Source organism: Rousettus aegyptiacus, unplaced genomic scaffold (assembly GCF_014176215.1).
Source record: "Rousettus aegyptiacus isolate mRouAeg1 unplaced genomic scaffold, mRouAeg1.p scaffold_m13_p_1, whole genome shotgun sequence".
Classification (NCBI taxonomy): domain Eukaryota; kingdom Metazoa; phylum Chordata; class Mammalia; order Chiroptera; family Pteropodidae; genus Rousettus; species Rousettus aegyptiacus.
Window position 1 is genome coordinate 53,255,464 of NW_023416284.1, and position 14,641 is coordinate 53,270,104.

The 14,641-nt window shown below is 33.1% G+C and overlaps 1 protein-coding gene across 9 annotated transcripts in view; it reads right to left on the bottom strand.

Moving 5' to 3' along the window:
- ZZZ3 (zinc finger ZZ-type containing 3) overlaps nt 1-14,641 on the bottom strand; it is an 84,506-nt gene that overhangs the window by 37,605 nt on the left and 32,260 nt on the right. For 4 of the 9 annotated variants that reach the window (XM_036235349.1, XM_016151040.2, XM_036235352.1 and 1 more), the window contains exons 2-4: nt 10,449-10,581; nt 8,734-8,886; nt 2,215-3,773 (exon numbers count right to left, since the gene is read on the bottom strand). The exons of 1 other annotated variant lie outside the window; for it this stretch is intronic. In XM_036235349.1, the coding sequence (XP_036091242.1) occupies nt 2,215-3,722 (1,508 nt within the window). In that variant the 5' untranslated portion in view covers nt 3,723-3,773; nt 8,734-8,886; nt 10,449-10,581. Of the gene's footprint in view, nt 1-2,214; nt 3,774-8,733; nt 8,887-10,448; nt 10,582-14,641 lie in introns of those variants that run through there. 4 more of the 9 variants (XM_036235354.1, XM_016151043.2, XM_016151042.2 and 1 more) reach the window with 2 other exon arrangements.

Here is a 14,641-nt window from a genome sequence, read left to right on the forward strand (position 1 = left end):
TGACCCTATATGTGCTATCCTTGCAAACAAGATGGATAAATTACAGGCTGAATGCTAAAATAGAAGACTGCTGACTATATAATCTGCGTTTAGAGGAAAATTGCAAATGGAATGAAGAGCTATGTCCTCCTGGCTCCAGACAAAGAACTATGCCATGCTCATTGTTTTCTATTAATAACATATTTTTTAAACTGGCTACCAGGAAATACTCATTCCCTAGTGGCAGAGCTATTCATGTGTAGGCTGGGCGATGCCTATTTCCTAGTTTCAAAAGGCAATTATCTGGAAAGATTTTCCAGTATGAGAATAAAGAAGAAAAAATATTTGACAGGGTGTATGTACATATGTGTGTGCAGGAGAACAGACCCCAAGTGTCTTTTTTTTTTTTCCTCCTTTACCCCAAGTGCCTTTTAACATTTTCAAACTGCCAGAAATTTACTTGAGACTTGAAAGCTCTTAAACAGGTATCATAATTCTATTATTAACAATGACAATTGGGCTAAAAAGAGCCAATGTTATATCAATCACCTCTTGGCTCTAGACAAAAAGCATAGAAACAGGGACTTTACTGAAATAGATTATATCTGATATGATCAAACACCCTCTCCCAATTTTCCTTAAATTATCTTTAAATTTTCCATCATCAATAACCAGCTAAGCCTCACAAGAGTATCTTTTTTGCCAAAGAAACAAAAAGAAAATAATAAAATTAACAGAATATCATTTTGTAAAAATGCACAATGCTTGAACTTTTGGTACTCCCCAAAGATATATGCTCTGCTTCCTTGGACCTATAGATTAAACAAACAAACAAACAAAACAAAACAAAAAAAACCCACTCTACTTTTAAAAACTGATACATAATACTATTGGGAAAAACTCAATGTATCTCAAATTGAAAAAAACTTTACTTACGAGGTTTTTTTCCTATCTCAAATTGGACTTCAAACATTTCAAATGCATAAAAATGCTAATAATCCACAAAACAATGAATTAAATGCTCAGATAAAATGATCTCTTCATTAAACCCAGTATTAAAACATTATTTATAAAGAAAACAGAAGAAAAATTTCAGATGAGAGACCTATGCTAAATGGCCACCATATTATTATATACAAATCTGAACTATCTATAATGCATGGCAAAAAATTATGTTCCACAACCGGGATTTGATACTTTGATCTGATACATACCAGGATCCGGCAATTGTCACAACAAAAAAAATCACAAAGGTTCCTCAAATCAGTAATTTTACATAGGCTATATAATCTGATTGTGATATTAATTCAAAAGCCTACTCTGTAAAAGTAAGGGTGATTAACATACATGTATTATACTGTTGCTGATATGATAAACACTTTGTTAACAGTTCCTGTCAGGATTATTTAAACATAGTTAGCTCCAATTCATTTGTGTTACTGTCCAAAATACTTTAAAGAAAGTCTAAGCAAAATTGTGATTAAGCTTGGACTCTGAATTCTTTGTTTTAAAAAGCACCTTTATCACAAAGGTTGAGAACTGACAGAATTTTATGATATAGTCTCCCCTTATAATTTAGAACCAGGAAAAAAAATTGTCTCACAAATACTTTATATAAGCTATGGAGCAGACTAAATCTTGCTAATATTCTAATTACAACATACAACTAGCTATCACAGTATTAACAGTAATAGCTACTTCTTTAAGTGACAAAAATAAAAAATGATGCATAAAGCACATTTTTTAATCAAAAGTTGAAACTGGAAATTGGATATAAGTAACTAAGATAAAAGTAGATTTGTAGTCTGCCAGATTTCCTTTATCTGGATGAGGTCTAAGCAATCATGACTTGTTCTACACTATGTAGAAGGCATAGACAATCAAAGTGTATTGTGATAACTAAAACTGTTTTCATTTTATAAATTAATTTAAATGGTATAAAACTTATTAAAAACAAAAACACCATCAACCACATTTTCACATGTCTCTTCTAATTGAGACATGTTGAAATAACAAAACTAGAACACCATATTGGCACTGACATAGTAATTAAGTTGAGTTTTAAAGTTTTTTGGAGTTTTTTTAAGAGTTGAGAAAATTATGTTAAACCTAAAACTTCAGCTAAAGCATTAATTTTAGCTATAATAAAAATGCTATTAATAGACATTTATGAACACTGAAAACTTGGGGAATAATAAACAAAGCAGAATTCATGGTTACCATATTTACACATACTCTTTGTTGTGTTTCAGTGCCACATGATCTGATTCAAAGTAATAAACATCAGGATCATCATCTTCTTCTTCTGTGATGTGCGGATTGGCACTCTCTTTGGCAGATGGCAAATGTCCAATATTGAGTCTTGCCTCTGAAGGTGGCTTACTTTGTCCTTCACTCCCATAATTTTCAGAGTCACAACATATCCCTTTTTCATTCTGAGAAATTTCATCAGGATTTGTGGGAGACTCACTTATATTATCGCTAACAGTTGCATTTGTTTCATTGGGACTAAGATTATTCTCCTCAAACGGTCCATTTTCTCTGCAAGGAGAATTGTTTTTAGTGGGACTACCTCTGGTAGGGGCCGCCCTTCGTGGTGAAGTTCTCAGAGTATATCGATGTTCTTGAGGTTCTGATAAAGACATCATTTGAGCTGAAACACAGTCTAGAACAGAAGATGCTTCTGGTTCTCCGGAGACTGGCATACTTTTCTCAAGTCTTGTGTCCAGGGCGTTATTGGTGTTTTCATTACACTGCTCTTTTGAGGCACTGCTATCTCCCACCACATCTACTTCCTCCTCAGAATCCCTTAAAGATGACTGAATTTCAGGAAAGGGGCCTGTAGCTGGCTCAGTAGTCAGCTGATTAACATGTTCCACAGGCAGGCAGGCAGTTACTATTTTGTGGTCCTCCAACTTGACCTGCACTTCTGAATTCGTGCAAGGCACGTTATGGTCTATATAACCGTCCTCCTTCCTACTATCAAGGAACATTGAAGTGTGGGTGTCGGAATCCCCATTTTCAGCTACTGATTTTTCCTGCAACACATAGGAACCAGTGCTATTTTGTTTAGTGTTCCCATCAGGCTGACAGTCATCGCAGTTTATACCAGTTGAATCACTGTCATCAACACCATTGATAGCCAAATAGCCTGTGATTTCTTCAACTACTGCAGAATTAAGTGGCCCTTCCTCACTGACATTCACCTTTTTAATTTCCCTTTTCTCACAATCATCCAATATAAGACATCGACAAGCTCGTTTAGTCCCTTGAAAATCTGCATCATTGTCCACTACTGTACTCCTCTGTTCTACTGACTCCTTGTCTGATTTTATAGGCGAATCTTCTTCTGAACTGTTTGGTGCTTCAGATCTAAGACAACGCTTAATTCTTTTTAAAACTGGTGAAACAGGTTCTGTTTGCCTTCTCTCACAATTTTCTACAGCCTGCCTTTCTACGTTATCTTTTTCTGAAGAAGAAAGTCCTTTCTTCCTAGGGCTTACCCATGACTCTCGAGTACTTTGCTGTTTTAAATCAGTAGTTCTCCCACTATTATTTCCTTTCTGAATTTGCACAGGCTCTGGTCTCTTCTTCGGTGATCTTGATCGTACTTGAGAATGAGAAGAGAGTTCTTCAGGGTGAGCAATGCTACGATTCCTTAAAGTTCTACCACAAAAAGATTCATCCAAGCCGTTTAACCCCACTGTTGATCTTGTAACACGAGTAGATCGGGAAGCAGCCATACTATGGCAAGTCCCTACAATACGGTCATCATGATCCACTCATTGCGAAACCTTCAAAAATGTAAAAATAATGAGAAAAAGGTAATAGTTAATATACCTAAAACAAAAGAATAAAGCTACAACTTTTTAATCCAAGTATAGCCAATATTAATAAATTACATGATATAATTTATTTTATTAACATTTCCAAAAATGATAACAACAGCTAACAATTATATGGCACTATGTTCTAGGAATCATTCTATATGTTTTACATACATTTACTCATTTAAGTCTCAGAGCAACTAGAATAGGTGCTATTATTATCCCTACTTTACAAATGAGGGGACTGAGCCACATACAGTTTAAGTAATCTGTCCAAAGCCAACACAATTAAGCGACAGGGCAGGGCACTGGAGACCAACCTATTATCTTGACTCACTACGTATCTGCCTCTCAGCACAGGCACACAGGGCCTGGAAGATCTCTCTCAAAGACAAGATTTCATCTTGGTTATTAAAATAATAATCCTGAATTTACATAGCAACTATTACAAAAACTATCCCACTCATTTGTTATGTTTTCTCAAAACATTCCTTGGAGGTAAAAAGGCAGGTGATGTTCTTTTTAATTCACTCTTACTAAAATGAGTTTCAGGTAAAATCCTTTGATGACAAGCTATGTGGCACCCAAAAAATTTTGGATGCAGCAGAATTTTTTGTAATTAAGCTGATGGATATAAATCAGATCTTAGCTGGCACTGGCGAAGAGCAAAACAGAGCAAAGCCAAGCCTCCCTAGCCCCTAGAAGTAGAGCCATAAATTAGCAAGTAAAAGGAAGTATTCTAAAGTGGAAAGAAGAAAAAAGGAAAAAAGCAAATATTACATTTAAGAAATCAGAAGTATACATATAACTCCATCCTTTCCTTAGAACTTCTGTATATGTGTGTATGCGCCACAGTTTTAAGGCATTTTGGAAGACATGAGCATTTTCTGTGTAGGTGGTTGGTGTTTCTAAAATAAGATGTAAGAAAAATTGCAAAAATGCCCTGATTAATCCATTTGAGTAAACTCTTGAGTGGCTTAGTGGTTATTTTCCAAAGACTATCCCAACAAACAGAGTAAGTTTCAAGTCTCCATTCTTCTACCGCTCTTCTGTTTAGCTTTCACAAGGTACTTTGCCACTTCACTGCCTAACTTTGAATGGGGTGCACGATGGATAAAGAAGCCAATAATAGGTGTAGTAAAAAATTTCACAGTATCCGCCCCTCTTCCCTTTGCCATCCTTTCCACTGCCTCCCTCTCCTCATAACTCTCCAAATGACCTTGCCTGTGTAAATTAAAAGCAATTTCTCTTTTGTCTCAACTATAAGTATCTTAGAGTGAAAAGGTTATAAAGAACTACAGAAGACACAGCAACATACTACCATGTACAGAAAAATAAACATGAGAAACTGTTTTTCTGATCCTGTCTGTTGACAAATGAATTGAGTGAGAAAGTACCTGAAAGATATATAAGTTGGTTGAATTTAGTTTTGTTTCAGAGTATGGCACACTTTCAAATTTTTAATTAACACTTTTTAAAAATCTTATAAGACTCACAAAACCTGATCTGGGATTAAAGCATGAAAATTTGTTCTAGAGAATTCCATAGCAATCACATGAATAATAAGTATGGGACACCAATCAGACTTGGAAATACATTTCTCACAATATACTTTTACTGTTTGGGGATTCATCAAAGGAAACTGGCAATGTAATTCTTTTGTTAAAATCGTGTCAAGATTACAGTCTATTATTTTTATTCACAGGTAATAAACAGTGAATGAACCATAAATATACTTTAAATTATAAAAAATTTAACTTCAAATGATGTTTCAAAAGAGCACAAACTAAAAAATGAGTATCAATTTATTTGTTTCATGTACTCAAAACTGGAGCTCTCAAATTTGAAGATTACTAATTTTTAAATATTAAATACCTATGTAAATATACAAAGAAAACATAAATCAATAACTTTACTTACGAAATCTAATGCAAACATCTTTAATGCAAATTTTATTATATTCAGAATTTGGTTATATTTATAACTGAATTTGATCCAATTTTGGATTTGATTCAAATCAAATTTAGTCATAATTGAAGGTTAGTCATTTTTAAATATTAAATATCTATGTAAATATACAAAGAAAATATAAATTTTACTTATAAAATCTAATGAAAATATCTTCAATGTAAATTTGGGTATATTCATTAATTTATGGTTTGAATATAATATTGGCAATAGTAATACTTTATAAATACACCAAAACAACCTGTTAATCTTCACTTTTTAAAATGTGATGCCAATAAAGAGCATACAAATCTCATATGATCCCAATAATGGGCATTCCTAACCCTTCTCTTCTTTCCACACCAATCCAAATGAGAGCAAAATCCCAGCCTTGCCATTATTAATGAAATAAGCCTATTCTTATTAGTACCCAGAACTACCTATAAAGATATATATGTATGTATGTGTGTATGCGTGTGTATGTGTATACATATCATTATAAAACACCATCGATGAAGGCCTATTTTATTTCTTCACCATTCCAGTAATCAAAATCTGATTAATATTAAAAAATAAACTTTTGGTTTCTTTTGCTAAAAATGTTTTTATTCCATTTAACTACAATGAAGCCCAAGTTTTAGAGTTTTCAAATCCTGTGTTATTGGGCTATATTTAAAGCAAAACTTTTATAACAAACACCCTTTGGTATTTCAAACTCTTGTAACTCAAAGAGTGGTCTGAGACCCAACATCAAAAGTATCTCCTGCAAACTTGTTAGAATGCAGAATATCAGGCCCTGCCCCAGACTTACCAATTAATCAGATTTCCTGATAATTTATATGCCTGTTAGGGTTTGAGAAGCAGTGCCTTAGACTACTGCATCCAAACATCAGTCATTAAAATGACACAGCCATCAAGTTTCCAAATAATTTAGACCTATTTATAGAATATCCTTTAATTCCTTAATTGATCTTAATAATAAAATTATGAATAAAGCCATGATCTCTTTAGCAAAGGAAGCACCAGAGGACTATAAAAATCTCTTGCCTGAAATTAACATACTGCATGTACTTACAGTAATAAATTGCTTAATATTCTGAAGATTACAGTTAAATACAATTTTAACACTTATCTCTGATTTTTTTTCTGTTCTAAACTTTTTTCATCTTTTCTATTTTGGATAGGTATACGAAAAAACATAAACTTTTTGTAGTCATCTAATAACCTGAATTCAAAATTCAATTACCAAAAAGGGACTAAAAACGTCCTGATGAGCTCAACCAAGTCTCAACATTGTTTTGCCATGCCTAGCAAAGTATTATAGACTAAAACCAATTGTTTTCCTCATTTAGCATAATAATACAGTTACTGGAGAAATTTAGTGAAGAGGTTTGCAAAACAAAGTTATATTCCTGCCAAAAACCATGTTGCTACAGGAACATAAAAGAACTTGTACATAAAGTAGCAATACCCCTGCCAGTTAACTAAATAGAAGGCACACGATAAACACCTTACTTAGCACCCAACCGGAACTGCAAATTCAGTAACTCTAGTTTTAGAATTAAAGAAACTTAGTTAACATATTCATATGGGCAAAACCCAATCCAGCAACTAGAAGGAAGTTCTGTCCATATATTATACACTACATATGCAGCACTTTCCAGAACAGAGGGAAGATAATATGATTAATTACTCCTTTCCTCAATTTCCCACGCTCATAGTTTTCACCCAATTGGAGGGCTTTTCTGGGAGAGTTAATCAACCTAATTTCAGTCTCTCCATTCATATTAAGCCCCAAATCCTACATATAATTCCACATATCTCATCTATTTATTTGCTGTTGGGCTACCCTTCCCCCAAATTTGAATCTTTACTGAAAATCTTTCTGAAACTCTCTGAAACAGTAAAATTTGTTTCAGATTAAAAATTTCGAGCCCCTGTGCTCACATCTGCAGAAGTACATCAATAATAAGTGAAAGGAATAATAAACATTAAACTAAAATGATCGACCTAATAAAATACTCCAACTATCACCTTTACTAAATAAATGAAATCTCAAAAAAGATTTCAGACATTGCCTATAACTTTTTGCTTCTCCTATAACTACCAAAGTAGTATAGTTTATTTTGGGAACTGAGGCACAGGTAATCCTCCACTAGCATCAATGTCTGAGCTCATATTTACTATCAGAATATTTAGTTTTAATAAGTGAAGTTTTTAGGAAATTGGTCATGAAACTAGGTAGACAAACCAAAGTGAAAAGCAAAAAGAGCAAGAGCAATTGGAAAATGTTATCAATATGATTCTTTTCCTACTTGTCTAGAATATAAACATGAATTGCCCAATAATGGTTCAGACTACGCTTTTTACATAATTATTTTAAGACAAATTTCTTCAGCCAAGCAATTACCAATATTTCTATCAGGTTAAACATATCTGTAAGATTAAAAGTTTCTACAAGGTTAAAAGTAGGAGAGTGAAACCTGGAGAACCACCCATGCAATTCAACTTGAGGTTCTTAATATTCACCTCTATCTGAAGCCTGGGACTTCTATTACGTACTATCTTGTATAAAAGGATTTATTATTTCTTTCCCCATTAAGAAGCACATATGATTGACTGACTGACTGATAAATAGAGAGAGTTGAATGAATACAAACTTAAAAAGATAATTGGAAGTAACAAGAAGTCAAGGAATTTCATAATGCCCTTGTATCAAAAATACCTAGGGTGTCAAAAACAAGTAAATGCTCTAGAGATTCCAATAAACTCAGACACTTCATTTTTCCATCTGTTGGGAAAAGAGTGGGAAAATATTTCATCCTCAACCCATTTCCTACAGCTCCACAGTCCTATGAACAGCTAAGCCAGACTATACAATTTTCCATGCAGAAAAGAAAGTATAGAAAATTAACAAGCTCCTCCCACCCTCCAAATCAAACTGTAGTTGTTTTCACTACTGCAAAACTAAATAACTTACCTGTACAACCACAGATCTATCATTGTGGAAATATATCTCTTTTCTTTATATCCTGAAGGAGTTGGAGCTATGATCTAGAAAAGAGCTTAAGCATCAGGGTTTCAGACTCTCAGCTTCAGCCATGTAGAATACTAGAACTTCCTAAATTCCTTTCTTTAAAATAAAATAATAAAAAAAAAGAATTAAAAAAGCAAATTAACTTATACTAATAGATTTACCCCTCCTATAACAAGAGGAACTAGCAGGTCACAGACTATTTAGTCATAGTAACATCTTTGGTACTTCCTGGTAACTTTGTAGCCTCAGAAATACTAAGAAACTGGAAAAGGATTTTTAGGAACCAAAAACAAACCAAAAAGAGCTTGAAATATACTAATCTTTACAACAACTCAATAATTAGTTTGAGTCAAAATGAGACTCAGGTCTTTTCTAGAGTCTCAGGCAATATTTTTTTGAGGTGACCCAAAGACTGCCCTTGCTAAGAGTTCTCATATAGAATTTATAAACTCTTATTCTGGAGGCGTTCCCAAATTTTGGCCTTCAAGTATGCAAAACTGGGGAACGAACAACAAAAATATTTAGGTTACGCACACCAAGAATCCACCAAATCTTCTATATCTTTCTATCTACACGATAACTTTGATGGTTATTAAAGTGCTACAAGATTCTATTATAAAGGGAAATTTCTATTATTTTGGGCATATAAATTTTCAGCAAGGACAAAAATAATAAAGACTTTCTGATTTTAGGACCTAGTTGTTCAGATATTTTCATTAACTCAATTATATTCTACGTCTTGGACAGTATAGTTAATTACGGTTTCTATTTATAATAATGAATTATGATATCCTTTTGTAGAGAATCTGGCTAAATGGGTTATTATGAGTACCCATTTGGAAACAGGAGGAACACCAGAAAAAAGACTAGCAATGTTTATGATGGAAATTGTCACCTTATTTTACCATAAATATAAAACTAAATATTCTAATAATTAACACTATTTTCAGTGAAGGATTACAATTTAAAAACTGATGCAATTATCAAGCTTTGTAAACTAGAGCTACTACCTAACAAAAAAAAATAAATTATGTATTAGTCAACTAGAAAGGGAACAGGGCTAATGGATGCAACCTCTCCCAAATATGCCTTGTAAATTCTTGAAAAGCATAATATAGGAGTAAAATATTTAAAACTACATTAAAGTAATTGTCTAAGTAAAATAATTTAATATATATATATTTTAAGTTTGAAATTAACATAAAGAGGGTGCCCAGTGAAAACAGAACTTGAAACATAGATTCCAACTGCCAACTCCTTTGTACTCACCCCAGAAAAACTTTCACAAACACGGCAAAACATTACATTCTACTGTGTGTGGTATTGATGGCAAAGAGGATTCACAAAATAAGATGGGTCTCCAAGTATATATACATTGATAGGCCTACTCAAGCACTAGTCAGCCACATTACTAACCTATTTGGTTAGGGTTTGCTATAGGAATATCATCCATTATGGTATTTACCAAGCAAGGATATATGCAAATGTTATTTTCACAGAAGAACTGATACAGATGAGTTCTACCATTATTAAGATAGTGCAGAATAGTGCAAGATGTGCTTCTAAAAAACTTGATACATTGGAAAACAAACTTCAGTCAATCACTTCTACTAACTAAAGCCTGCTTGGCCTTAATTAAGATTACATTTTTTTCTTACCTTTTTTAAAGTGTTTCGCCTAGTATTTGATTCCCAAGCGTCTGCATTTATCTGTCATCACTGTTAATGTCCATGTTACATTGAGACTTCAGGTATTAATTATTTATATAGTTGTACTAGCAAAACTTGATATCTGTGAAGGGAAACCACAATATAGTCACTATGAATGTGTTACTGTTTACAAATTTGTGGATAAAACTGATATTTCTAAACACAGCACACTGCATTTTCTAATAAATTTCACAAAAAAATTCCTTATATTTAGCTACAAAATGTGTTATCTTCAATGACAGATGATTTGCTAACTCTTACACATGCTTCTCAGCGTACTCTCATATTTCAAAATTTAATTCTAAATTAAAATTCTTACAAATTTGAGAGCTCCTTAGATTCCTTTTCCGACTACCAACATAGATACACATCATTTTCCAGAAGTCTATAATTTCTCAGATATTAATTTAAAAAGTATTCTGTTTTACAATAATGATAGAAAATAAATCTGTAATACTTAAGAATGCAGTAAAAAAGATCATGACTTTCCCTTAAATGTAACCTTAATACATTCAATGTCTTTTAAAGTAATATTTTTGCTCTGGTTAGATATTCCTCTGTGACTAATCTGTCAACATTATTTTGGAAGTAAATAGAAAATAAATGTGACAAAACAAATGAAAAATAATCCAAGTAGCTGTACAAACACTCCTTAAAAAACAGACTTTGTTATAGATTATAAGTCTGAGAAATATATTAATGTGCTTACAATGATGAAGAAAAGCATTATATAAAATTTTAAGACATTTCTACCAGTTTATTAGTAGAAAGAATGAGCTACAAAAAATATACTTATTCAAATACATTGAAGAAAGAAACCTATGAATGATATTCTAAAATGATTCACCATGGCGTGCTGTTCCAAGTTATTATGTAATAAAAAAACAACTAAAAATCTACCCAGAAAATGCAGATAGCCTTACACTGTTTTATGAATAAAATGTCTTCTTAGAGTTGTGTCAACCTGCCAGATCTTCTCAGTAAAAACTTTCATAACAATAAAGTAGAAACTAATATAATGTCAATTATATCTTGATTTTTTTTTAATTGGAAGAAAAAAGTTAATGGTGATTAGGAAACAATGATATCTGCCCTCAAACACTCTATTCTGTTTTCAAATGTTAAAGACTTTAATGCATAAAAAAGTAACAGTTTTAGATATTCCTAAATGTTAAAGTTGCTATAAATTAAGCAAGCAAGGAAGTTAAACTAGCAATAACTTATATTCCCTTCATTGCATTCATTTTAGTCACTATACATTTCGAATTTAAGCATTTTGCACAAATGCTACATGCTTTCTGGAAGACGAAAACTACTCTGAATTGTGACAGCCCCCAATAACTTTTTATTTGAATTATTTAACTACAGTAACTTACTTCCTGAAATTTAAGAAACATAGCTATTTTGCCTTTTTAAAAGCATACAAAATGGAAAATAAACCATTTAAATCCTATTCCTAAGGTCTTATTTATTCCTCGCCACAGAGCTTTGCTTGTTTTCACATATTAATAAAATTCATTGACTATTCAAGATTTTCAGTGACTATTCAAGAATTTCAAAAACAAATCCAAACACCAAACTTGACTAAAAATAATTACTTTTCTTACTGTTTGCAGTCTAACACTGGTACTACTGTGTCTAATAGATTACAGGATCTCAAATTTACAGCACATATGAAATCATATCAAAAGACTATAGCAAACCTCACTAGAAAATATTATCGGTTCCACTGATACAGCAAAGTTATAAGCCATACGACTTACTATAAAAAGAAAACTTTGAGGTCTAGGCTAAACACGACCTAAATTATAAAATACTGAAATCTTTTTAGTTTCATAAGACCTTGGAAAAAAGCTCAAAACAAAGGTACTCATTTTTAGTACCCAATCTTTCAGTCGTCATGAGAAAATACTAAGTATGTACACTATACTATGTCTTTAAATGATTAAAAAAAAAAATAGAATGAGATATTCAAAGTCAGTTGTAAAAATCATTTGAGATAATGGTCAAAGACAGAAACACCTTTCCCAGACAAGCTTATCACAGTTACTTGCTACAGAGAGCTGAACCGACTTTTTATTTGGTACAAAGTATGACCAACAAAGAGCACATTCTTCTGGCTCCCTAAATTGTTTGGAACCACAGATTCAATGTCTTAAATACCTTCTACAGATTTTAGAGATAACCCTATTTCAATGTCAAAAGAAAAGTAGCAGAAAGAGCAACAGATTTGGTGGAAGGAGACGGGAATATGATTCCCTGGCTCCAATAATAACTGACTATAAAAAAAAAAAAACTTTGCATTTCTGCACATCATTACTTCATCTATAAAACAAGAGACATACTACCTGCCTACTACCTCTCGGGATTATAGTGAAACTAAAAAGAGATTATGTCCATGAAATATTTTAGTTTATTGGTTTTCAAACTTTAGTATGCTTAATAAATTCAAGGCCAATGACTCCAGAATTCAGATTTGGCAGTTCTGGACTTGAATGCATAAATCTTTGTTTTTAATTAACCACTTCAGTTCACCCCAAATTCCACTGATGGCTCCTCAAGAATGACTATTATATTTTGAAAAAACTGCATCAGTTTCTTCTGAGACTTTAGTTGTAAGCATTACCCTAGGTACTTGTTTAAAATGCAAATTTCTAAACTTCCTTAGAAATTCAGATTCTGTAAACAAACAAAAAAAAGTAGCACACAGAATCTTCATTTTATCAAATACCACAGGTAATTAAGGTGTAAATGGCTCATGATCCTTTTAGAAACCCTGCACTAGATTTTTCCCCCTACATATTTCTCAAATTGTTCTCTGCCGCTCTAGCACCATCAGCCATGACCAACCTTAGGCCTCATCATCACTTGATCTAATCCACCTGCCTTGTAATTGATCCCATTACTTTCTTTAAGTCTTGTCTCATACAAGTGCAACGTCTACAGAGTCATCTAAAATACACAATATGCCACTCTACTAATCTAATATCTTTCCAAGGGACTTTTGCTTCTGGCCAAGATAGAGTAAAATAAATGAGATTTATGCTTCCTCTTGAAACAACTAAAAATCTGGACAAAATGTATGAAAGTGTTTTTCAGACACTGAAAATCAGATAAGGTAGGACATTGGTCAATCGTATAAGGTAGGACAGTGGTCAACGAAAAAGTAGAAGCAAAGACATTAATTGCCCCAGCTCACTGTTTGGTGTTTCCAGGCTGCAGAGCAGGTAGGGTGATCCCCGTCAAAGTGCAACAGTCTCTCTGAGTTAAGAAGATGAAGTGACGAGTCTGGGGGAGACCAAAGTTGCTAAGATCCCCAGAACATTGTATCAGAAAAGAGGAAGCTGTAGAAAAAGCGAAGACCTCAGAAGATCTGCAGAGATCTCCTTTGAGTCTTGAGCTGAATATTCATCACACTTCTTGTTGTGTATCCAAGACATAGAAAAGACCTGGAAACCCACACATAAGGAGTATAGGGAAAGATACCCATAGCCTGGGGAATGCTGGAAAATGTGTAACAAACTAGGGGCAGTTAGTAGTTTGTACTTCCTGGTTTACAGGGTTACCAATGTCTGATGTGAATATCCCCATCCAGGGCCAATTTCACACTATCAAGTGATACCCCAAGTGCAAAGTTGGGAAGAGATACATGGCAGCGCATTAATATAATATTTCTACCACAGAGATATAATACATGCAAATTACCACCTGAGTACAAAAATAATAATAATATATAATAAAATATAATTTGCAGGTAATGAGTTTGGAGGATTTATCATCTTTGTTCTTAATATAACCATTTAATTGTAAAATTATATGGCTTAAATTATTAAATTTAAACCAGCTCGCAAACATCCTGACATTTTAACAACTAGCTCACGCAGTGCCAGGAACAGTTTGTATACTTACCAACCAGAGTATAAAACCTCGTAATTCAGAGGACGTCAAGCACAGTGCTCAAAAAGTTATTGCCTCAGTAGAGGGACAAAATGATCTCTGGACTAAAGATTGCTTTGGTCTCACCTAACAAAGATTAAAAGCAAGCCTCAAAAGAATAAAGCCATGTCCAAGGAACTTTTAACAAAGCTCAAAAATATTTATAGGAATAAAAAGATTTCCAGAACCAAAAAAGGTAAAACTGA